This window comes from Odocoileus virginianus, chromosome 14 (genome assembly GCF_023699985.2).
Source record: "Odocoileus virginianus isolate 20LAN1187 ecotype Illinois chromosome 14, Ovbor_1.2, whole genome shotgun sequence".
NCBI lineage: Eukaryota > Metazoa > Chordata > Mammalia > Artiodactyla > Cervidae > Odocoileus > Odocoileus virginianus.
Window position 1 is genome coordinate 48,133,235 of NC_069687.1, and position 26,024 is coordinate 48,159,258.

General features: G+C 39.7%; 1 protein-coding gene across 8 annotated transcripts in view; it reads right to left on the reverse strand.

Moving 5' to 3' along the window:
- The window catches only part of PDE4D (phosphodiesterase 4D), a 948,758-nt gene that overhangs the window by 38,786 nt on the left and 883,948 nt on the right, over positions 1–26,024 (reverse strand). For 7 of the 8 annotated variants that reach the window (XM_070476717.1, XM_070476718.1, XM_070476722.1 and 4 more), the window contains one exon: positions 19,246–19,358. In XM_070476717.1, coding sequence (XP_070332818.1) covers positions 19,246–19,358 — 113 coding nt within the window. Of the gene's footprint in view, positions 1–19,245; positions 19,359–19,444; positions 19,530–26,024 lie in introns of those variants that run through there. The other variant, XM_070476724.1, reaches the window with a different exon arrangement.

Genomic DNA, 26,024 nt, shown 5'->3' on the forward strand with positions numbered 1-26,024 from the left:
TCTGGCTGTCTTGAGATCTATTTGTTTCTGTGATTTCTTTGGGAAATATTTGGATGTGGGTTTCTTCTACAAACATTCCCTGCTTGGAATTCACTGGATTTCTAGAATATGTCCTCTTCCCCAATCTCTCTATTCTTTTCCGGAATTCAAATTAGGAATGTGTTGCCATTTTGCTGGGAAGTCTTACCATATTTTAAGTGCACTGTATTTTACTATAAAATACAGCATAAAGCTAGATAAATGTCACTAATACTACAGCAATCATTTTTATTCAAGATATTGCTTTAAACATTTCTAATTAAGTATGATTATTCTTATATCTTAAGACTAAATTACTCACACTAAAATATATGAAAAACAAATTAGGATTTTCTAATTGCTGATAAAGTAAGATGAACCTGTATGCTCCTTCTAAGAAAGAACTAAGACCTGCAAAAGTAGTTTAAAAAATAATTTAACTTATTTTTATTCACACGTCAATAAAAATTGGCGTTAACCACATTGACCATTATTTTTCTAAAATATTTTTCTATATTTATAGCCTTAAGAGGGGAGAACATAAAATATTTTTGCCTATAGGAATAAATATAGTAGGGGAAAGCAAAATAAACTACTACAACTAGAGACAGACAACAAAGCCTGTTTTTCTTGATCTTCCAAATGCAAGTCTAATGCCCTATGAGACAAGAGGTCCATCACACAAGAGATGCAGTGGGCTCACCAAACCCATGACAGTGCCTGGATTCTGCAGGAGTCATCCATGCTGGAAACCTCCCTTGAAGATATCAAGTCCAACCTTCCACCCAGACAGGAGTTCTACAGTTCACCAGAACTCAGGGTCCACCTCTCTGGATTTCTTCCACTCTTGTGTAAGTCCCTTCTACTATGAGTGAATGCAGTTTTAAAACACTGAGCTAATGATCATTTACTTCCACTGAATGAATACCATGCTTCTCAAGCTCTTTATAAAGCCATCAAAACTGATTTGACTCTGGACACAGCAAGCGAAGACAAAATACGGCTCAGGCATTTTATTACAGAAGTTGCAATAAACAGAAGAGTAGTTCACCTCCTTGACAATTCACATAAATAACAAGAACACTCCAGGTCTTACAAACAGTGATCAACAGTTAAACTTGAGCAATTATAGTTTGGGCTGTCACTTTCACTTAACAGGTAGGAGAGCAAGCATGTGAATCAGAACATTTGGGGTATTAAGAAAACATACCAAACAGGTGACTTTAATAATAACAGGTGACTTCCATAATAACAGTTCTAATAATTCAAAAAATTGTCTTTCCCTAAAATTCATAGTAAACAATGGTAATAGCTAATATTTATCAACTGATATTGATAAATACTTATTTATTGTCTATGAGTACCTGAACACACATGCTTGTGCTAGGAATATTGTTGAATACTTACCTGGTATTATCTCATTTACTTCTAATACCAATCCAATGAGTACTTTTATTATTCCCATTTTACAGATGAGCTTTAAGGTCTTAACCATGAAATCTGTACAGAAAACTCCCAGGTTGCCTGTCTTTTCACCAGAAATCCAGTCCTGGCAACTGAAGGCCTATAGGACATTTCCACTGAGATATGTAATTTCACTCCAATTTCAAGTCTAAAAATTTAGCTACTGTACCTTTTACCCCACTCTCTTCAAATCACCTTCTCTTCCTGGTTTTCCAACTATTATTCTTTCTGTTATTACCTGGGTTGAGAATTTCATCCTTTCCTCTGGCCGCAGTGCCTCCCCTGAAGTCTGATATATCCTGTCACCTCTCCTATAATCTTTCTCCTAACCATTTCTTTCTTTCCCTTCCCATACTATTTTAGTCTTTCATCACTTATATGCCTAATTTCCTAATGGATTCTTTTTGCTTTAACTATTTCTCCTCAATATGATCCATTCTGCATACCACCATTAGATTTATCTTTCTAAAATCATTTTGTTATTTTCCTTGTAATACCTTCCTGATAGTAAAATGCAAGGGCTCTTCAGGGCTTACAGGACAATGTGCAAACATCTTAACTCTGACACTTAAGGCGCTTTACATTGCAGGAACCCAATCTACATTTCTCACACCTGCCTCTGTTCCTCTAATCAGATTTTCTCTTTGAGAAAGGCTCACTCATCCAAAACATTCACTCCCACCCCCACCGACAATAAGGTAAATGCACAAGTGTCCCGCCCTACCCTGCCTTAATCAGGCCCTGGAGTGTCATCTCTTCTCTCACTGGCAATCTATAGGAACCCTTTAGGGTTCAAGATCCAGCCTAAGTAGCACTTTCTCTGGGATGCTTCCCAATCATTCTGGTCCTTAGTACTGAACACATTCTGAACTCCTCTACAGGACCAGAACACCATGAATTATTCTATCATTCATTAACATACAATATGCTCATTTACATGGCTAGCTATATTTTCAATATGTATGTCCAATGCTCTGTATGTATGTATGTATGCATGTTTTCTATATTATGTATTTGAATACAAACGCACATATATAAAAGTCTCATTTCACCTATCAAAGCCTTCGGAGCAGATCAGTGGCCTACAGTAACCAGGCAAATAAAAAATTTCCTTAGTGAAAGTCTACTTATTGGGTTGAAGTTACCTGAAGTCAAAAGGTACAAAACAATGACAATAAAAGACTGATTTATTCTCACATGAAAAGTGTATCTGGCCTAGAGAAAAGTCAAGGATCAAATACAAAAAAATACATCAAACTAAAAATTTCATTCGAAAGTGATAATATCAATAAAGACTGAAATCCGGGTCTTGTCTAGCAATAAAAAATTTTTACTTGCCACAAGACAGAAGTCTTCCCCAAAGTAAGACTGGATCGTCTTGTTCCATGTCACTTTAACTTTCCTGCACCTTTATAACTTGTCTGTAATGAAGGAAGTGAACAGGTTGATCTGACAAATCTCTTTCATCTCTAAGGATTGTTGGAATTAAAAAAGAAAAGAAACTTTTTTGATCAAACATACCAAAGTTTCTCTGCAAAGTGGCTAATGACAAGTGGAAAATGGAAAGGGATCAATCACCTAGTCAGTGACTCATTTTCAACTCTTACAACTACCCAGCTGGGGAATTTCTTCTCCCTCTGGCAACAGCTAGTGTCAGACCCATGACTCAGACTGGAACTAGCCCATCTGGGCTGGAACTACATTCAAGGTCATTTCATCCATTCCTGTGTTTCTCAGCTTGACTGTAGATTTAAATCTGTGCAATGATTACAGGGTTCTATTTTGGGATTATGTTTCTTCTGGTTCCCCAAGAAGAGACATCCAGACACCTGATATTGATTGATATTTGACACTTTCATTAATAGTCAAAATCTCAGTATTTCCACATAATCAGAAAAAGCACCTGAGAGGGGTCTTTGAGGTCATCCAGGGTGAGGGAAAAAGCAAAGTCTAATTCTTAGACAATGTGTAGACAAAGTGGGTAGAAGAGCCATGTGAGACCCTCACCACACTAATAAATGTTTCTTTTGTGGCTGCCTTCATACCTATGATTTTAAAGTCATGGTGGTTAAGTGGTCAGTGAGAGCGTAAATAAAAAGATGCTACCCACAAATGCTAGGTAACGAGCTAAAACTAAAGTAAACAACTGCAGTGGGCCTTCCCATATGCAAGCTGGTGAGGCCCATAAATCACCAGGATGGGGATCAAGATTTCAAAGGCACACTCTGAGGCTCCTCTGCCCAGGCCTGTTGATTCCAGCTCCAGCTGCATTGGGTTACCTATATGGCAGCATATAAAGTTCACCTTTTAAGTTTAAAAATAGTTCCCATTCCAACTAAAGATAGGTCACAGTACCTATTATGGGTGTGCCCCATATTCTGCACTTGACATAAGTTGGCATTTAAATTCCCATCACCATCCTGGGAGATAAGATTTTTTGTGAATCCCAATTTACAGAGAAAGTAGAGGCTCAGAGAAGTAGAAGCAGTTTAAGCATCTGAGGTCACCACTCCAGCATGGGGTGCATTCATATCCTGAAGAGCGATTGCTAAGCTCACTGGAATGTGGTAGCTTTAAAGCCAAATCAACATAAAGGTTCACATTTGTCATCAGCACTATAGCAGTGCATCAACCCCACTCTCTCCTCACCCAGTCCCAGCTCGTCCTTTGGCTTCCCCACCTCCTCACTCCCAGGCTCCCCAGGGGATGGCCCAGCGCTTGGATGTGACAACCCACCCATGCTGCTACTGGGCCAAGACTCGAGGAGGCAACAGGTGAAGATGACGCCAGCTACTGGTGCTAAAAGAGACTTGCGCCTCCTGAAATACACTACGTCTATAAATCTCCCCTCTCCAGCCGGCCCTCCCCTCCTCCCCCATCCCCACAGCTGACTGTCCTCTCCTAAAACACTCACACTGCATGCTGGCCATCCCCTGGGATGTCTTTTTCCCTCCAAGGCTGTCTCAATGGTTTATTCCAACCAGATTTCAGCATATGACCCCTGAGGTGGGAAGGGGGCATGAACATGAAGTCAAGGACAGCCCTGCTCCTAGGTCAGCCCAGTCAGAGCACTCCTACCACCCATCCCCTTTCACCTCTCACTGTCACTTCCACTTTTCTTTCCTCCAATCTTCACTCTATCCAGGAGCCCAGCTTCCTTTCTCATTTTGCTCCAATAAGAAAACAAATCTCCAAGGCAACGCCATAGACACAAGTTATTAAAAAAAAAAAAAAGTCCTGACACCTGCTCACTCCTTCCCAGGATTCATTCTATACCTTCTCTATTGGCTGCCACGCTCCTTACTGTAATCGTCCCATCCAATTCTATCTCCCCCAAATCACCTGCCAACTCAGAATGTCAGATCTGCCTTAGTCTCTTAGTCTTCTCATCCACGGACCCTAGTATCCTTCAGCTTACATCTGTGACCCATTCACTACCTGCCTGCGAGCTGACTCCTAGCCTAAAAGCCAGCCATCCCACCATCATACTCTTCTTAGGATAGAAGCTAGGAAGGTCCTCTCCACACCTGCCCCAATGGGACTCAGAGAAAAAGGAAACGGGAATCAGCATTCCCCTCTGGGGATGGTATTTTGCTAAAATGGCTCTTGCTGTTTTCGAATCGAGTGCTCACTAAATAAGTAAAGTTATTAGTACATAATTTGAAAAGGCAGCCTGAGAACAAACATTGTTTTCCTATCTCCCAGCCTTTTCCCTAGATGTTATATTCTGAGAAAAGAATATCTTTACATCTGTTAAGCAGCATATGGATTTTGGACAAGTTTAATTGAGCATCAGATTTTCATCTTTAAAAATGGGACATGTAGGGTACTATTTCTGCGGCTAAGTTAGAAATGTAAGGTTTGAGGGACAAGTCAACATCAGGATCATATCTTACATCAGGTAATAAGGCACATACTAATGTTTTCTGATCACTGTAATCAAAGACTATTTATATGTACCAAACATATCAAATGGATAATATCAAAATGTTTAAAAAATAAATCTAAGTAATTTTTCCTTGAATTCTTCTTTGGAGAGAACAAATTCCTCTCCTTTAGGGACTAAATATTCAGTCTGTAATGATGTAATGATGCTTCCTTTTTGGCTCTTCAACTATGTACCCTTTATCACTTTACTGCTCTTTAACACATCTAGAAAAATTAAATTGTTGCTGTCTTCAGTAGCTAAGTCATGTCTGACTCTTTGAGACTCCATGGACTGCAGCACACCAGGCTTCCCTGTCCTTCACTATCTCCTTGAGTTTGCTCAAATTCATGTCTGTTGAGTCGGTGAAGCCATCCAACCATCTCATCCTGTAGTCACCTTCTCTTCCTGCCCTTAATCTTTCCCAGCCATCAGCATTTTTTCCAATGAGTCGGCTCTTTGCATGTGGTGGCCAAAGTACTGGAGCTTCAGCTTCAGCATCAGTCCTTCCAATAGCTCTTCAGGGTTGACTTCTTTAGGATAGACTAGTTTGATCTCCCTGCAGTCTAAGGGACTCTCAAGAGTCTTCTCCAACACCACAGGTCAAAAGCAACAATTCTTCAGCACTCAGCTTTCTTTATGGTCCAACTGTCACATCTCTACATGACAAATGGAAAAACCACAGACTTGATTAAATGGACCTTTGTCAGCAAAAGTGATGTTTCTGTTTTTTAATACGCTGTCTAGGTTTGTTATAGCTTTTCTTCCAAGGAGCAAGTATCTTAATTTTGTGGCTGCAATCACTGTCCTCAGTAACCTTGGAGCCCAAGATAATAAAATCTGTCACTGTTTCCACTTTTTCCCCATCTATTTGCTATGAAGCGATGGGACTGGATGCCATGATTTTAGTTTACTGAATGTTAAGTTTTAAGCCAGTTTTTTCACTTTCCTCTTTCACCTTCATCAAGAGGCTGTTTAGTTCCTCTTCACTTTCTGCCATAAGGGTAGTGTCATCTGCATATCTGAGGTTATTGATATTTCTCCTGGCAATCTTGATTCCAGCTTGTGCTTCATCCAGCCCAACATTTCACATGATGTACTCTGCATTTAAGTTAAATAATCAGGGTGACTATACATAGCCTTGATGTACTCCTTTCCCAGTTTTGAACAGGTTTGTTGTTCCATGTCTGGCTCTAACTGTTGCTTTTTGTCCTGCATACAGGTTTCGCAGGAGGCAAATAAGATGGTCTGGTATTTCCATCTCTTTACGACTTTTCCACAGTTTGCTGTGATCCACACAGTCAAAGGCTTTAGCGTAGTCAATGACGCAACTAGATGTTTTTCTGGAATTCCCGTGCTTTTTCTGATTCAACAGACATTCCAATTTGATCTCTGGTTCCTCTGCCTTTTCTAAATCCAGCTTGTACATCTGGAAGTTTTTGGTTCACATACTGTTGAAGCCTAGCTTGAAGGATTTTCAGCATTACCTTACTAGCATGTGAAAATTAAGACACAAGCCTAAACAGTATCTTCCAGGAGAAAGTACACTAATTCTTCCTGATGTATATTAAAAATACCTCTAGTAAAAAAATTTCATGAAGCCCAACTATCACTTACCCTTATGGAGATCTAAGAAACCATAGTGAGAATGTAAGATTAAGAAAACAAAGAGCAGAAATTCAACATGTATATCAAAGATAATTTTAATTAGTTTCACTCTTATCAGAGTGTATTATTGAAATTGATTTTAAATATTCAAAACAAAGTGTAAGAAGATCAGTGATAACTGGGAAAAAAAATAAAGGGAAGGGACAAGCTGGCAAATTTCTATCCAATACCTAATCTTAAATAAATAAATAAAGACATTCTCCGAAGTCTATCTAAATTCTTATATACTCAACAAATTTACAGCTTTTTTCATCCTTTGTGATCTTGAACCTCTTTTATTAAACAAGGGTTCCTTACAAAAAGTGAAATGACACATAAATGTTTAAAGTACCCATGAAAGCATTTCCACCTCCTTATTAAAAACTATTAAAGCCCATTCCTAAATTCTTGTGACAGTCATCATAGTTAAAAGTTGCAGTTCGTTATTTTTCTGAAGCTTGAAAAAGAAACCTAGCAAATATAGAATAGAATCTTTTTTGGTCAAAGAATGTACTCTTTTTCTAAAACTTGAACCTGATGTAAAGGCATAAACAACGAAAAGTCGCCTTACTAAGAAATGCTCTTTTCTTTGTAAGTCTGTGTAATTCAGTATAATTTATAATTCTTTAGATACAGACATGATAATTTTATTTGTATATGATTCTTTATAAAAAAAAAAATTTTCCACTGTAATGAAATAGCTGTTCTTTCTTCCTAATGGGTATGGACTGGAATGATCAGGTAGAATTAGGACACTTAGCAAAAGGAAAATATTTTGATGTATCCTCTCAAGATATTTTGGAGAGCATTATTTAAGATGTGTTTATTCATATTTTGCTCTAAAACAAAAACAAAGAGACCAAAACACTGCTATGCCAACAATGGAAAGCAGCTTTAAAAATCAGCCAGTTATTTTTTGAAATGAAGAAGACAGACATCAGCCTGGACTTACTCCACGACATCAGCCTCATCTCTGCCTGGTTGCTATGGACACATCCCTGTCAGGCCTGTGCCTGCTACTCTCCAGGCCTGTTTATGACAGGCTGAGAAGTTTCCTATTATGGTGCCTATGTCTGCAAGCACACTGCTTGCCAGCAGTAAACGCCAGAGGCTGCCACCATGGGGATTACAGTGCAGCAGACCAGAGATGCTGCCGGGAACCCAACAGCCTGGGCTCCCAGCTGCCTGGGTAAATCTGCACAGCATACTCCCCACCAGGCAAAAACCCAACAAGCACACCCTTTCTTCCCAGGCTAGCAGGGAGAGTATTCAGATGTGCGTGCATGCTAAGTCACTTCAGTCGTGTCCGACTCTTTGCGACCCCATGGACTGTAGCTCATCAGACTTCTCTGTGCATGGGATTCTCCAGGCAAGGATACTGGAGTGGGTTGTCATTTTCTCCTCCAGGGGATCTTCCCCACCTAGGGACTGAACCCACATCTCTCACATCTCCTGCATTGGCAGGCAGGTTCTTTACCACTAGTACCATCTGGGAAGCCTAATATTCAAAGCCAGATATGTCATTTTTACTGGGAACAAACCTATAATGTTATTGTGACAACAGGTACAGAGAAGAGAGAATAGCTTAAGGCCACCACTACGACCCGTATGGCGTTTACCTGTATAGTATTAATACAAACTTTTAATTTAAATGAGATGAGACTAAACTCACTATAAACTATGCTGTAATTTCTGATGAGCATGATGGACTGAGATTTTTATATGGGCAATGATCAGGACTCTGTCAATAACAGAAAAACCACTTTCCTACAAAGGCATCAACTATCATGTACAGACTCTAAGGCTGTAACCCAAAGTGGAGAATGGCATTTACATCAGCCAATGCCACACATACAGAACGAATTTATGTGACCAACTACAAAATAATACATTGACATTCACTAGGTTTGGGCTAAAAGCCATACAGAACTCATCAGTACTCCTAGTGGCTGGGTAGAAAACTCATTGGTTATATACTTGAAGAGTTACTGAATCCATATGCTTATCAGAAACATGGCTTGTATTCCATTAACACATTCACAGGAAAAGAAAAAGTGTACCTCCCTCCTACAATTTATGAAAACAAGCTGAGATAAAGACTGCATACAAAACTGCAAATAACAGTGAACTACATAAGAAGTCAAGAAATTCTAACTACCCAGGTAGATGTGGATGAGTTTTGGGTCTCGTTTTCCAACTGATATTAAATAAGTCAGACAAATGATCACTTTCACCTCCTTATTTATTTTTTATATTTATTTGGTTGTGCTGGGTCTCAGTTGCAGCATGCAGGATCCAGTTTCCTGACCAGGAGTCAAACCCCAGCCCCTTGCACCAGGAGAGCAGAGTCCTAGGCACTGGACCACCAGGGAAGTCCCTACTCTGCCTCTTTTAGTTCTAACATATAAGGCTTGAGTCTGAAATGAATAATACTAACTATGATGCTTTGAAATTCTGACCATGCTAAATACTACCAAAACTACCAAAAAACTAAGTGGAAGGCAGAAACAGAGTATTTTTTCATTTTATTAATTTCTATTAATTCCATTCAAATGACAGTTCGAAAAATTATGATAAATTTCTTCAATTATCTGAGTAAGTGTTCAGTAACTCTTTGCAAAGACTCTGACAACCAGTAAAACTGAAGCTAAATAAAGGAAGAATTTTTATCTTCTAAAGTCTTAGGGCTTAGATGAGTAAAAATAAACTTAGTCCTTGAGATTGATCAGTGATGATTCCTACAGCACTGAGAACCAAAACCATTTAATGGTGGTTTTCAAGAATCACCATCACAATACCATTCATACAATTCACCCAATGTTTACAGAGCTTCTGTCTAGCATAGCTTTGTGTCCCATGTAATGGGGGGTGGAAAATGAATAAGACTAACAGCCTAATGTACCATGTGATGGGAATAAAACAAAGAAAAAATATTGTACAGAGAGTTAACAGAACTACAAATAAAGTCCCACAGAAGATCAAAGGGAAAAGACATTTTACCCAATTAGGAGTGGCTAGGATGGGAGACAGGCTTCCCTGGTGGTTCAGATGGTAAAGAATCTTCCTGCAATACAGAAAACCCAGGCTCAACCCTTGGGTTGTGAAGATCCCCTGGAGAAGGGAATGGCAACCCACCCTAGTATTCTTGCCTAGAGAATCCCATGGACAGGAGTCTGATGGGCTACATACAGTCAATGGGGTTGCAAAGAGGAGGACAAAACTAATCAACTAACACTTTTTTTTTCCAGGATGGGAGATATGGGGAAAGACAGGACAGAAAGGACCTCATAGAGGAGGTTAACATTCCAGATAGACCCTACATGATGGTTTGATTAATAACCCTTTTATTTTTAGCAAAGTTTTTTTTTACAGAAACACTGTGAAGATAAGTAGAGTTCCCATATGTCCCACACCTAGTTTCTCCAATTACTAATATCTGAGTATAGGGCACATTTGTACTAATTACTAAACCAATACTGATACATTAATATTAAAAAAAGGGCACACAGATTTCCATTGTTTTCACTGAATATTCCTTTCTGTTCCAGGGTCCCATCCAGGATACATTACATTTAGTCATTATGTCTCCTTCAGCTCCTTTTGGCTGTGACAGTTTCTCAGATTTTCCTTGTTTTTGATGACCTTCATAGTCTTGAGGAGTTACTGGTTAGATATTTTGTAGAACGTCCCTCAACTAAGAACTGGCTGATGTTCTTCTCGTGTTTAGAGTAGGGTTATATGTTTTTTGCAGGAAACACCAGTGTTAGTAGCATTTTCATCAAATCATATCAAGGGCATTGACTACAACTGGCCTTATCAGAACTGCTGTCAGCTCTGATCACTGGGTGAGGTAGTGTGTTTATCAGCTTTTTCTACAGTAGAGGTACTGTTCCCTCCTTCCACATGGTGCTTTTTTGGAAGGAGGTCAGTATGCCCAGCCCACACTTAAGCAGTGAGGAGTTATGCTTTTTCTCCTTGAGAGCAGAGTACCTACATAAATTATTTGTAATTCATCAGCACGGGGGATTTGTCTCTTCTCCCTCATTTAATTAATCTATTCAATAAATTGTATCAGTGTGAACTCATGGGTATTTGTTTTACACCCTGGGTTACAGTCCTAGTTTATTTTCTCAATCAAGTAATTCCAGCTGGGAACTGGGAGCTTTTTCAGCTTGCTCCTCTGTCCCTTCGCTGTGTTCCCATCAACATGTCTTTGGGGACCTCCTTATCTTCTGGCACTACACATGCTCCAGCTCCACTTCCTGCGCCAGTTCTAGAATCAGCTACTTCTCCGCAGAGTCCTGCTACCTTTTGCTGGAGAAGGGTATCAGAAACCAAGACGAGGGTGCTAGATGTGTTCAGTGCCCCTGGGTGCCACTGCTTTAGGCTTTCTCAGCTGACAGAGCAAGGAAATGTTTGCATACACTAAGATGGTTAAGTTGCAAAGAAGACCCTAGAAAGCTATGTCCTGAATATATTATTCTTGACATTAAATATTAAAATAAGATTCTGTGACTGGGTTACTTTCAGTCTCATTCAGAGAATGACAGGGTACATCCATTTATGAAAAAAAAAAATCCTGGACTATTATCCACCGTTTTAAATAGCTTAGAGAGTTTTAGATATTGATAAAACCTCAGGCCGTTTTGATGGGCTATACTATAAAATTACACAAAGAAACAAAAGGTAAACTCCACTGAAAAGTCATTGATAGAAGAGCGAATGAAACATTCCAATAGTCCTATGTGGTTCACAACATCATTAGCCCACCATTCGCTCTTAAAAGCTCACTAGAAGCATAAGTATCAGGATCGCAAACACCTACCTTCTCTAACCCTTACCCCACAAAAGAAGAAAAGAAAGATGATATTCCTTGATAGGATATAAAGGACTCAGCATCACTGAGCACCCACTATGTTCCTGACTCTTGTCTAGATAAACTCTCATCTTTTAATTCATGGAATCATCACAGCAACTATTTAACAGATGAGGAAACTGAATCATAAAAGGTAAATTGTCCCATTTAAATTTAGTAAAAGACAGAGACTGAATCCAACCATGGCAATCTGACTACGGGACAGTGCTCTAAATCCATAGACCATTCTGTCTGAAATCTGGCCTTTTCTCCTCTAGTGGGGAGATCTCAGTAATGGCAGAGAAGAAAAACCAAGGTTGTTTAAAACAGACATATCTTTCTAACCAAAAATGACTCCCCAAATGATTGTTACTGCCAATTAGACTACTATAACCAAAAGTATGCCTATTGTCTGTAATGCAGTGTGGATGAAAACTTTCTCATTTTGTTACAAATTAATTTCAACGTACATTAAAAACATTTATAACTAGAACATAAAATCCATGACTGTATGTAATTCTTTGCTTAAGATGAGGCACTCTTATGGACACTTACCTTTTAAAAATAAATGCTTTAAATAAAAATAACATACAGTAGTTATGAATGTACACAGGAAGTTTGACAACCCTAACTCCAAATCTATTACAGAACAAAAGTCACATTTTTCTTCTAAGAAATACTATGCTCTTATATTAGAAGGAGTATCTGACATATAGTTTTTCTTAATCTCTCCTTTCCAATACAGTTAAGGGATAGAATAAATTTCACGTAATTTATTGAGCACCCAATATACACTATTCACCAAATTGAACTTTCTATATATCTAATGGTCTTAACAAACTTTCAATTTTATTTTCCCCTTTTATTATCTCCATTTAGAAATGAAGAAATTGAAATTCAGAGAAGTGAGGCATGTTGCTCAAAATACTAGGTAGGAAGCAGCAGAGCTGGAATCTGAAACCAAGCCTGCCTGGCATCTATGTCCTTTCTATTCCATAAAACTGCCATAAGCATTTCTCAGGAGAAATGTAAATGCCATTCATCCTCATCACACACAAAATACAGCAAAACAAGAACAAAACCCCCAGGACATTAATAATAACAACAACAACAAAAAAACCTTCACTAAAGATAAAGTATTTTCTTAAGTGTAAAGGATAATAAAGTTAACACTGTTGAAGTTGGTAATCCAACTTAACTAATTTCACAATGAACAAAGCAGAAATGTTCATTGTTTAAGCAAATACGAAGGCTCACTACTCCTCATCTCAATCCTTGTTAGAGTAAACAAAAGAAAATGCTTTTTTAAAATGTCTTTTAAAACTAATGTGAGTATCAAAATGCATGCAAGGCTACCCCTCTCTCTACTTCCCAGAAAGATCTCAGGCTAAAGTGTCAATTCAACTGTCACCACTAGTCAGGCACAACATTACACCCTGGTAGGGAAAGCTATGCTGTCACAAAATAAAGCCTAGCTATTTGCAGTTTTAAAGGACTGATCTCTTTCTGGAAAAAGAGGAAATCATATTTTACATAATATTTTATGGATTTAGTGGAAATCATTATCAGTGTTTCATATCTGCCATAATGATGTGTATCTGAAGGAACAGCTACAATCTGTGACTATCACATAGTCACAGGGACAGCTATTCCTGTCAATATCAGAGGAATCTTTCAAAATTGAGTAAAATCATTATTATCCTTGCTATTTAGGGGGAAATGTGCTTAATCTGGTGGCACAAGAGATGTGGGTTTGATCCCCGCATTGGGAAGATCCCTTGGAGGAGGAAACGGCAACCCACTTCAGTATTCTTCCCTGGGAAATCCCATGGACGGGGGAGCCTGGCGGGCGTGGGGTTGCAAAGAGTTGGACACAACTGAGCATGCAACCTTCTTCAATGTGCTTAATCTATTCATATACTGGGAAAAGCACTATTTTATTTTGGCCAAGCCTTACATTTTGAAATTAAAAAAGAAAAAGACATAGTTCATAACACTCTGAGACAGAAGTTACCACTATCCTATAATTAAATCAAAATATAATAACTGAAAGCAATTCTCAAGGAACAACTACTTTACTGAGTCATGAAATTAAAATTTTTTGATAATTAACTATCTTAAGGATATTAAGCTTACTGCCATTAAATACCAATATGGGAACCAAGTTGATGACAAAAGAGATAAATTAAGATTTACTGTAATCCTCACTGCTTTAAAGTTAAAGTTAAGGGGTTAAAATTAAGGGCTTTACTATTTAATTAAACATAAATATATCAGTTAAAAAGTGCTTCCCTTCTTTCTATTATTACTTAAAAGCAAATAAAGTATTTTTTTTAAACAGTGATCATAAAACAACCACTTCCAATTCTTCATGTTAACTTTAAGGCTCTATATGTACACTACATAAATCTTGGCCAAATCTACTTTTATAAAGTAGATGAAAAAGCAGAGAGCAAACTTAAAGCATCAGTATGCTGAGTTTCTATATTTATGAAAGATATTTTCTTTTCTAAAAATTTAGAGTTTTCCTTTAAGTATGTTGATTAACTCTTAACAACTCTTACATGACTATGTCAATAAGTTTGAATATTTTAAAGCAAATTACTGTTATTTGCTCTTAGGTCTTCACAAAATTAAAATGCCTTTTCCAACTTTTTGCTTTCTTCTCAGCAAAATTAAGCATTTATATCTTTTCTGAGCCATCTTATACTCATGTAATGCTGAAAAATCTTAAGAGTAAGCCATTTCTTATGCACATTCTATAGTATTCATTCCAGCACCACTTTTGCCAGAAGAAAATATATCAGCAATCACAGAAAGCTATAGTATATGTTACATATGCATTGACTATTAAAAATCAGCAGGGGGAGTAGACAGCAAAAATACTAGGAAAAAGCATCCCAGAAAAGCAATTTAATTTGCAGGCAACAGAAACATGATAGAGATCTTTGTTAAAACCAGACAAAATAAATTCCATAAAGAAGTCATATCCACATTTGCAAAGCTGGCCTACTTTATGCCTGAAATGAAAACAACAACAAAAAAAACCCCTTAAGTCTTTTAGAAGGACACCTGAATCTTAACTTCCACACAGACTTTCAGTTTGAAGCTGTGTGTGTGTGTGTGTGTGTGTGTGTGTGTGTGTGTGTGTTTCTCTTTCTGACTCTTTATGACCCCATGGACTATAATCTGCCAGGCTCCTCTGTCTATGGAATTTTCCAGGCACAAATACTGGAGTGGGTTGCCATGTTCTCCACCCAGGGATGGAATCCACATCTCCTGCATTTAGCAGGTGGATTCTTTACCACTGAACCACCAGGGAAGCCGTTTGAAGTATAAGGGCTTCAGGTAGGCTCCAGTAATGCCAAGCCTCAGAACTGCCCCAAATTCAGAGAAGACGACCAATTCATTTTTATAGTGATATATTTGGTGGTGGGGGGGAGTTGGTTAAGATGATTTTATTTTCCCCTTCAAATATCGCCACACTTACATTGAAGGTCTGGTGAAATGTGCATTGTTAGGTCATAAGAGGATATAGTTCTGTAGCGTAAACTTTGATGCTTAGATTCCTGGCCTACTCTCCTCACAGCCTCAATTTACTTTTCATGAGAAAAAGGTAACCAAAAATACTGTGAAACTATTTGGCCTTTAAAATAGTCTTAAAAGTTACTTTAGCTTTGCAAAATTTTTACAAAGGATGAAAATATACCTACCAATCCCACATTAAGTTTAGTATTTTCTAAAAATTAATAAGTGCTGTATTTTCATTTTTAGAATAAAACAGGAAAAATATTTAGCTCTTCTGTTTGGAATTCTGTAGCTGAAATTTTAGAAAAGATTAAGCTTCTAATTAGAACTTCAAAATGTTTATGCCTATGTTATGCTTAAGAAAGTATAAACACTTTTTGTAATATAGAAATGTGTCCTGTAGACAGAACTGTATTATAAAAATTAAGAACTGGATTATAAAAATCTGTGAAACTTAAAATACCAAGTATAGATTACAACTGAACGGTTAAAAAAAAAATTTAGCCAAGTAAGCAATAAATCAAGTTGAACCTAAACCTACAATAATACTAATAACGACAGGCATAGTGCATGTCAGACATTATTAGCTAGCTATTTTATACATATTCTTTCAAACTCTGGCCTTTCAAAACAAGTATCATTGTGCTCATCTTATGCTAAGAAAACCAGCTAAAAAAGTTTGTCATTTCTCTAAAGTAACTCAGCTAGTAAGAAATAAAACTGTGATTCAACTTCCAGATCTGTCTGCCACCAACGCTTTGAGACATCACCAAAACCTCTCTTAACTCAAGGAAATCTGTACAAATCTCAGGCAGATTAACGTGCTTATGAGAGTAAATGCTGTCGATTTAACCACTCAAATTAAATGCCATCTGGAGTATCTCACCCCTACTTGGTACAAGCATCCTACACGTATTACAGCCAACACTGGCATTGGCCAAGAACTCTATAATTTTCCTGTCTCAATACTATTGATAAGCATTACACACATTACAATCCCAATCAGGAAATATATCTAGTTGCTTCTAAAGCATCCCTTAAAAACTGCTAATAGTTAAGATTCCTTCTGTTCAGGTTTTTTAAAATATGAATCCATTAACCCAATTTGTTAAATGAGTCTGATGAATCAATTTCCTCCTTCCTCACACCCAAATCCACTTTCATAGTAAATATTTTCTCCAAATAAATCGTGATTTCTTACTAGTATTTTATTGTGTTATTTTAATCAATTAGGGCACTTTTTTTGAAGCCTCAAAAAAAGAAGAAAACAAAGAAAAATAATAAAACAAAAAATTAAAAACAAAGAAAACAACCAACACTGGTTGGTTCAAATAAGTACATGTAGAAAGAAAGGATGGTAATAAGACTAGTAACCAAAAGCAATGTTTCAGACTTATTCATTCACACTCGAGATACTCGACAACCTAGTGGACGTGTGACGCAAGCTGTCACATTTCCAGTTCGGACTTAGACTTGGTATCACTCCTGGGGACCTTTAGATCAGCTGCTCCAACTCAGTTTACAGCTCATGTGGATGTGACTTATTCCTGCCCTTGTTACCAGGCTGAAGGGTAACTTTACAACCTTTACCAAGAGCTTTTTCTTTCTATGCTAATCCGTTTTCATCTATAAAAAGTCACAGGAGCTTAGCACTTATTTAGAAATGAATGAGTTAAGGAAAAAAAAAATGAATGGCTTAGACATGAAAAGTTTAATCAACAGCCTCAGCTGAGTAGAATTTTTTTAATGTTAAAAATAAGGATCATGTCAATACAAGACTTAAACACAGCTAGAATGACTGCATCTTGAAATAAGCTCACCTCCTACATTAAATCTGTAAATTAACTCAAAGTCTACTTGAGGGGCCTTCACAATAAAAAAGGAAAAAGAAAAAGAAAAAAATCCTTGCCTTACTTGGTGCCTTTAAAAGAAAAAAAAAATCATTTTGACTAATCATTGAGACCTCAAATTTTACTTTTTCATTTTAAAGTACAGATAAATTAATTGCTTGACAACTGAAGTCACTTACATGATTAGATTTCACGTTCATTTTTAAATTCAAACAGAGGTCTCATCATTAAAAGTACAGATTTTGGGGAAAAGTAATTACAGCTGTTGAGGTTCATTGTGCTGAAAAAGTACTGTCAAATCATCTTGAAAATATAAGCAAAGGCTTGCACATCTTTTGGTGTCTTCTGGTTTCTCCTTTCACTACACAGAATTAACCAGGCAAGAGAATAAGAACTCAGGCCCATTACAGAATGGTCCCATTCAGCCTTCAGGACACTGGAGATCCTTAGCATATGTCAACTGCCATTATGAACCAAATTATGAAAGAACAACCTATATATTATAAAATGAATCAATGAACTAAGAATTTATTAGCTAGATGAGAACAATGGCACCTGATGCCAAGGCAGAGAGTAGGAGTCATTTTCATGAGGAATCACACCAAATTTAGAAATGAGGCTTAAACGCCAAAAAAAAAAAAGATACAGATTTGATCATTGGTGAGCATACGGGTAGGTCAGTGTGTTTATGGGTAGATTAGTGCCTGCAGATAGAGACTGGGGAGTCTTTCTTGTTTATCTGAAGCTAAACTTTCAATTAAAAATCCTGCTGTCTATGTAAGCACTGTCAAGAGATAAGACAATCAAGTAAGTGATACGCTATAGTTTTTAAAACTGAATGAGAGAAAAACAGGTGGGACGAGAACTATAGAACACTAAGAAAAAAAAAAGCATAGCTCTTTGAAAAATATGTGCATGCAGATAAGCAGTAAAATAGCATAACCTTCCTGACCTTGTAAATAGGTGGGCCAAAATATTTAAATATTTTTAAGGAGCAACTGTTATTAATTGCCACATGAAGTTATTAGTCCTTACTGGCTAAATCCTTCAGACATCTGCATCCAACATGCCCATGCCTCCCAGCCCCTGAGTCAAACAATCATTAAAAACATAGATAATCCCAATTATTTCCTTACATAACTAAAGATTAAAAAAATAATAGGAACTCCAAAAAAAAATACACCAAAACGGACAACACTGTACCTTGCTTTAATGTGCCAGGTGGAAGGTTGCTTCTCAGCCCACTGAACTGCACTATCCACCAAGACCAGCATCTTGGCATATATGGCACAAATGCCCCCATTGAATCATCACTGTAAATAACCTCAGAAAACTGGGCTCTCTCTCCAAGATCTACAGTAACAAAGGCAGTGACCATAACCTTAACTTTGACGTCCCCTGTGGACACATACGGCCAAGGGAAACTACAAAGGCTCAGTTCTTACAGGGTACCCTGACCCTGACACTAAGATAAATGTGGGTTAAGGTTCCAAGTTCACTGAACTCTTCTGAGTGTGAGTGCAGTAGGTGGTGACATCCAAAGTAGTGCATTGACCTCTAGCAACTCTTACTTCCCACTGAGAATCCGAAGAATACCCTAAAACATGGATTGCCAGTAGACAGGATTTCGTTTCTGCTGCAAGGGCAAAGTGTCACCTAGAAGTACCCCTCCAAACAAACACACACACACACACACACACACGCACGCACGCATGCTGTGTCTTGCGGGTATTGCAATCAAAACTATGTCAAAGTTGCTTTTGTAAAATGTTTAATTTCTCCAGAGTGAATGGATGAGAGAGGGAGGGCACAGGCAGCACCAGAAATCTTCTTCCAAGGGAGCCAAAATGCAGTGTGTGTGACAAACCTCTATTTCCCGGGTCCACGGGGACTGATGGCTTCACCAACGTGGGAATTAGCAGCCTAGGAGCCTCGGTGAGAACCGAGCCGGGGCTTACCTTATTGGAGGCCATCTCACTGACGGAATGCCTGGTCTGCAGGGTCTCTAGCTGGTCCAGACACCAGTCCAGCTCCTCCAGGGTCTCGCTGGCCAGTTTCTGGTAGGCCTCCTCTGCGAAGAGATAGGGAAAGGGGGACTCAGTTCTCAAGCGCTTCACGGGGCCGCCGGCGAGTTCAAAGGGAGCCATCCTGCCGTACCCCGCCATGCTCGGATGCCCGGCGCCCGCACATGAGGGCTGCTTCTTCATATTGCCGAGCCGGGCACCGCGAGGGGGGCCGGGGCTCTGCTAGCGGGGCGGCCGGCCTCGGGAACGCACGCCGTCTCCAGCTTGGCGTCTCCGTTCGGCGTCCAGGGAGGGCGCGCCAAGTGCGCCAAGCCAACTTTGCCACGGACCAGAACCCCCACGATGCGACTTTGAAGAAGTCCTGGTGCCGGAGGATGGCGAAGGGGGGTGGCGCGCGCGCCCAGGAGCCCGCCCCGCGGAGGGAGCGTCTGGTCCTCGGCGCGATCTGCGCGGCGACCGGCCCGAGCCGCGGCCCCACGCCCGCCCCTCCTGCCGAGCCCTCACTCAAAGCGAATGAATCAGCCGCGGCCGGCTGCGCGGCCACCACGTTTCCTGTTTTCTTTCTCAACTCCTCCGGCGGCGGGCGCAGCGCGGCTCCATCGCCGCGGCTTTCCGGGAACACTCCCCCTCGCGCCCCGCACGGCCCTCAGCGCCGCCCGGCCCCTCCACGACTCCTTCACCCCTAGACAGCCCGGGGCCACGGCCCGCCCGGCCCCCTTGTCGCCCCGCCGCTTCGTCGCCGCATCACCCCGCGCGATCCCGCGCTGCTCGCTCCGAGGAGCGGGCGCGAGCGTGTGTTTCCGTGGGGCTGCCAGGGACCCGTGCTAGGGGAGCGGCGGAAAACCCGGCGTGGAGAACCCGCCGCCAGCTCGCCGGCCGCCCTGGGTCGCACCCGCCGCGGGGCTCAGGGGGGACCACACGCGACCGCGCACCTGGCCCGCAGGGACCCCGCACGCCCAGCCCGTCCGGGTCGCCCCGAACCTCCGCGTCTCCACCACCCTGCGAGCTTTCCCTGGAGAGCCCGACGGGTCGCACAAACTGGGTTATTTAGGACGCGGGCAATCAGTTTCCGTGGGTTTGGATTTTAGGGTTTCTGGGGGTTTAGGATTTACCTACTTGAAGAGGACAGGGCGGTTGTGGGAATTAAAAGTATTTGTATTAAGACCAGGCTGAGTACCCAACCCAGCCCCGACGTCTAAATTTTGGGGTGGACATAAACAAAAACATACAATGTTGTGAGCCAGCACTCCTTAGAATTCACAGATTTGACAATATGCTATATTTTCACATTCAGAATTGTCTGAGTTATCTTCAACGGCAGTGTGAATGCACCACGCCTTATGGGCATAGGCAATTTATGCCTATGTTGCTTCCTTGGTCAGAGAAACTGCAAATCAGGGAGGAGGGTGGTATTGCAATGCTAAGGGGAAGAGTCTGAAAGAGTGTTTCTCCGTACCATGCACAGAATAAAGTACAAACTTGAGAAAAGACTACATTCAAAGACATCGTATGGAAGCAGGTTCTATTCACAAAAACTGACCCTGGGGGAGCTCTACCATAAGGGATCAATTGCAGAGAACTTCACTCTATTAGCCTGCAGATAAGCAAACCTTTCAGAGCAGGAAAACATCCAAACTCCCAAGAAGAGTCCATCTTATGAAACTTCCGTTATTGTCAGTTAGAAAGCATAATCAGAAAAGCTTACATGAAGTTGGTGTGATCATTTTTCTTGGTCTTCAAATCTACAGGTATCGGAGAAGAAATTCTGCCCTTGAAATTTGGACTCCACTTGCCTTGAAATTTGGTCAGTGGCACAACAAAAAATTTCATGGACTGAATCTCAGGCTCTTGGGTTTTCCAGATAGGTTTTTATATAAAATTTATAAAAGTTAAAATAACTTTCAAAGTATTTGTTACATGGACCATGTGGCTGTTATCAAGGATTCCTGAACTGTTTGCTATTCACTTTGAGAACTCTAGGTTAAAAACTGCCTCTTTTATTCCACTTTTTTTTTTTCCTGCACCAATCTCTGTAAATATTTCTTTCAGTGAACCAACACCTACCTAACCTTGCCAGGTGAATTAAAGTGTAAGATTGGAGCTTTTCCCCCCAATAAAGGAAAAACCTTAATCTTAAATCACAAGTATAAAGTAGTTTATCTGTACAGCCTTTCCCTGGTTAAGTATATAAAAATGTAACACGTTTGTTATAAAATCTGAAACAAAGATGGAATGCAGAAAGTTCCTTGTAATCCCATACCCTAAAGATCACAAGCAATCATTAAACCTATGACCATAACACATTTTCATTTTACTTAATATCTTCCATATGTAACTATAGCTAACCTAGTTGTGATGGTAGTACGTGCACTATGTGGTTTTATTTTGGATTTTTCTTTCCTCTAAGGTATAGGATAAGGATGTATGAATTTTAAGAGGAAATTAACTTATTTCAGTTGATTTGGGCCATCCACAGTTAGCACATCCAAGTGGGTTAAAGATGCATAACCACTGTGTCTAGGGTTTGTTCACTGCCATCTTTCCAGTCACTGATTATATCCGGAAGCCAGGAATCCCCTCTCCCCACCTCAAAGGCTTCATTGTTGTGTTTCTCTCCCCTGTTTTCCAATTTTTCCAAAATCTGAGCCCCAGGGGACCTCCCCATCTCCCTTCCCATCGTCCCCAACTTCTTGAAGCTTTTCAGAAATATAGGCCTTGGACCTAGCAGGATGTGGCTCCACCTGTTACACTTTAGTGTTTAATTTTTAATCCTAAGAGTAGAAAAGTAATTCAGCAAAGTTTCAATGCGTCAAGACAATATGCACTCAAATACCAGACCTGCTCTTAAGAAGGCAGTACAGTGACAAGATGGACAGCTTGTTTCAGAAGATCTATTTTATGTGCCAATCATAGATTAGCCCCTCTGACAATCAGCATTTGAGCACAATAAAAATGTGGTCTGTGTACGTATTTTAGGTTCTAACTACCTTTGCATGCACTGTATAAATTGGAGAATGAAAAAAGAAAAAAAATGACCAGAGCACATCTACATACCAATTAAGAAAATAATCACTAACAACAAAAAACAGTTATATAAAATTGCTGCTCAAATAAAAAATTACTGTTAAAACAAGAAGAATTACTGCTGATATTAGCATAGAGCTGAGAATACTACTTTTCCCAAATTCCTAGGTTGATAGGCAATATGGCTAGCCACAGTTGTTCAGGATCAGTGTTAGTGCTGAACTTTTAGGAATTTTAACCCCAAATGTTGTTAAGACATTGAGTAACTGACCTTCTCATCCCCACTAAAAAAGCCTCAATGTGGAGTTTCCTGCTATCCTCCAGGAAACTGAGTCACCAAACAACACACCTAAATGTCACCAACAGCTCGCAGGATGAAAACAGTGTGAGCTAGTTTAATTTGGGGTTTTACCAAGAACACACACTGCATTCATTAATAAAATACTTTTCTCCCCAGAGAGTAGCCATCACCGTGGCACTACTTGAAAATATATGAAAACTCTTTTATTTCCCTGTCTGAAGTCTAACTAAGTGAAGGAACTACAGGGAGAAACTGCCTAAGCAACAACTCTTGGCCAGATTTCATAACAGCCGGGCGAGGGCTCTGGAACGGCAACTGAGAAATAACTCGAGCGTTTGGAAGTCTCCTCCTACGGCAGCATCGGTTTCCTTCAAGGCCCCCTTGAACTATGTGACACCCGTGTTTCTGTTCAGGATCTTCTGTGAACAAACAGTCCTCAATTCTTGCAGGCCAGCACTTGGCTTCCGTCACTGTGATGCGATCAAGGGTTCCCCTGACACACAGCCTGAACCAGTGCCAGGAGCTCCAGGAGAAGATGCTGAAGCAGCAGCTTCCTTTTGAAAAGGGTAAAAAAAAAAAAACTAATCGCCTCAGAGCCACAGCGGTGAGCTGGAGGTTGAGGTCGTTTTCTTGTGAAATGTTCAGTCGCTTACTTTTACCCACAAGTTACAGGGATATTGACCATTGAGGTAAAAGGATCCATTCTACGTAATGTGTGACTCTGCGGATGTCAGTTTCTTTGCCAACTCTTGACTGATTAAAGGTCTGTATAAATTTGTCATAACTCCTAGACAGGCTTATTGGTGTAAATGAAGAGAACAAGTCAAAAAAAAAAAAAAAGTCACTTACTTTGGACACCATTTGCTTACCCTTAATTAAAAAAATAAATATAAACTGTAACAGCTGATTCATATTTTTCTTAAAGTTTAAAAAAAAAAGCCCTTCACTAAACAGCTCTGAAGAACAAATATTAATAATTAAATACATAACTTTTTAAACAATTCCAGCTTCCTCTTTCTTAACTCCCACCCAAATTCCCTCTTTGTTCCTAAGGATGGAGTTGATAGTGTCTAAAGTAGGTAGAACTAGAGAAATATGATTTCCATTTCACCACGTATTACTCCAAGCTAGTCACTCCCCGAATTTAATACAGTAAAAGACTGGTTCAGTTTAGCTCTAACTTTTCCAATTTCTTTTTTCTGTCTATACATTTTATCTGATGGGAAATACATGAAGGAGTTGGATTCACTTTCAATGTGTACATGTAACAGGTTTAAGCAGAGCTTGCCAGTGGCAAGCTGTTCTCATTTCCAAGTGTATTTCTGGCATCAAGTTCTTGCTTTGAAATCTTATGAAAAATATAAAATTTCACTTAGTACTTCAAAAAAACCTCTAAGGAAAAGGTATACATAATTTTGTGAGTTTTTTTCCGTATCTTCCCACTATCTGTGATTTTTTTCCCTTGGTCTGCCTAAGGCTGCAGGAGAATTTTTTTTAATGAAATAAATGTAAGATTGGGTTTTGTTGACTTCTAGTACAATGGCGCTAATGGTCAAGAATCCACCTGCCAATGCAGGAGACCAAGAGACGTGGGTTCGATCCCTGAGTCAGGAAGATCCCCTGGAGTAGGAAATGGCAACCCGCTCCATTGGAAAATTCCATGGATCGAAGAGCCTGGCAGGCTCCAGTCCATGGGGCTGCAAAGAGTCGGACATGACTGAGTACCATCACAGTAGCATCAGTAATTCAACAAACATTTATTTAGCACCAAATATATGTCACACACTTTATTAGAGTCTGCAAAAGTGAGATGAATAAAAGAATGTGCCCCTTATTCCAGGAAAGCTTAAAGTCCAGGGGTAGAGATGGTTTTGGCATACTGTAATGTAAAAAGCAATCTGAAAGAGGGAAGCATGTAGGCGATGGGAGAATAACAGAAGGCAGTTTAAATCAGAGTGGAGTGGGAGAAGGCCGAGTCCTAAAGAATGAAACAGGAGGTAAGTGAAGGGGGTGGGAAGAATTTTTAAGGGAAAACATTATGGGCCTGAGTTCAAAAGATGTGTGAGTATGTGTATGTAGCAAAAGAAACTCCCATAAGTAGGGCCTTGCAGAAATCCACAGACACTGGTCATGCAAGTCTTGTCAGGCATGTGTAGTAGGGGCTTTGGGTGGAATTTTCAAAAGGAGGAGACACTGAGTGATTCAGAGTACTGAGTGATAGGGGATCTGATTTTATTGAGATGGAAAATTCTAGGACTCTGCAATAAACGGGATTCAGAGAGGCTAGGCTGAAGTCAGTCAGACCGTGATCTTCAGCCACGTTACTAGTAGAAGTAAAATTAATAACTTACAGACTATTTGGTTCTCTGATGGTTGTTCTTATCTAAGGCAATCTCAGTATTAAAATTTGACAGAAGCATGTGCTCTCATGATATGTCGGGCATGAATAGAAGAATTGCCTAATGGGACTTGTGAGGGAGTAGACTTTTTGCTCTTAAAAACTAGTCTTCTGGAATCATCATCATACTGTATTCATCATAACTGTATCCAGAATTTCTTTCAAGGAGAGTGCAAAATAATGTTTGACAAGGTTGCAGAAGATGTTATAGAAGCTGAGACGTTAAGGTGCACTGGTTTGGGTGGAACTAATCTGTGGTCTCTTCCATAGATATATTTCCTATGTGGTATCTTCCACATAGGAGAGGGGGAGAATATGCTCCGTTGGGTGTGTGTGTGTGTGTGTGTGTGTGTGTAACTGAAAGGAGTCAGCTTGGTCTACAGGATAATTTCACACTATAAATCTTCCACTCCCCTGAAACTTTAATAAAGTTACTGAAGTTACAAAATGCTGAGATAAAGAGTCTTCTTGTTTTGTTTTGTTTAATCTGAGCTTAGAGGCCAGGTTTGATCAAACTGAAATGTCAGCCTGGGCTGACACCGGAGAGGAGAGACAGAAAACAAAGAGGAAGCTTTTGGAATTCTGTATAAGAGCAGGAAGAAATTTTGTCCAAGAAACTAGAGTTAAAACCAAGTTTAATCAGAATCTGGATTAGGGACTTTATGTGCTACATCTACCACTGTAAGTAATATCACTCCTTGATGGAAAAGTAGGAGGTGGTTCTCATCTCCATTCCACTACACACAGGCCATAACCCCTGGCATATCACCTAATCTTTCTTGGACCTTAATTTCCTCACCTGAGGATTGGAGATAATAACAAGAAGCCTGTAGATTATTTTAGTTTAAGTGAGAGACCGTGAGTTAAATAACCTTGTGTTGCTGACCTACCAGATTCTTTTCCAGGCACTGTGCTGAATGATGGGGATGCAGCAATGGACAAGGCAGTTCAAAGTTCTTGTGTACTCTCGGTGAGTCTACATGGTACTAA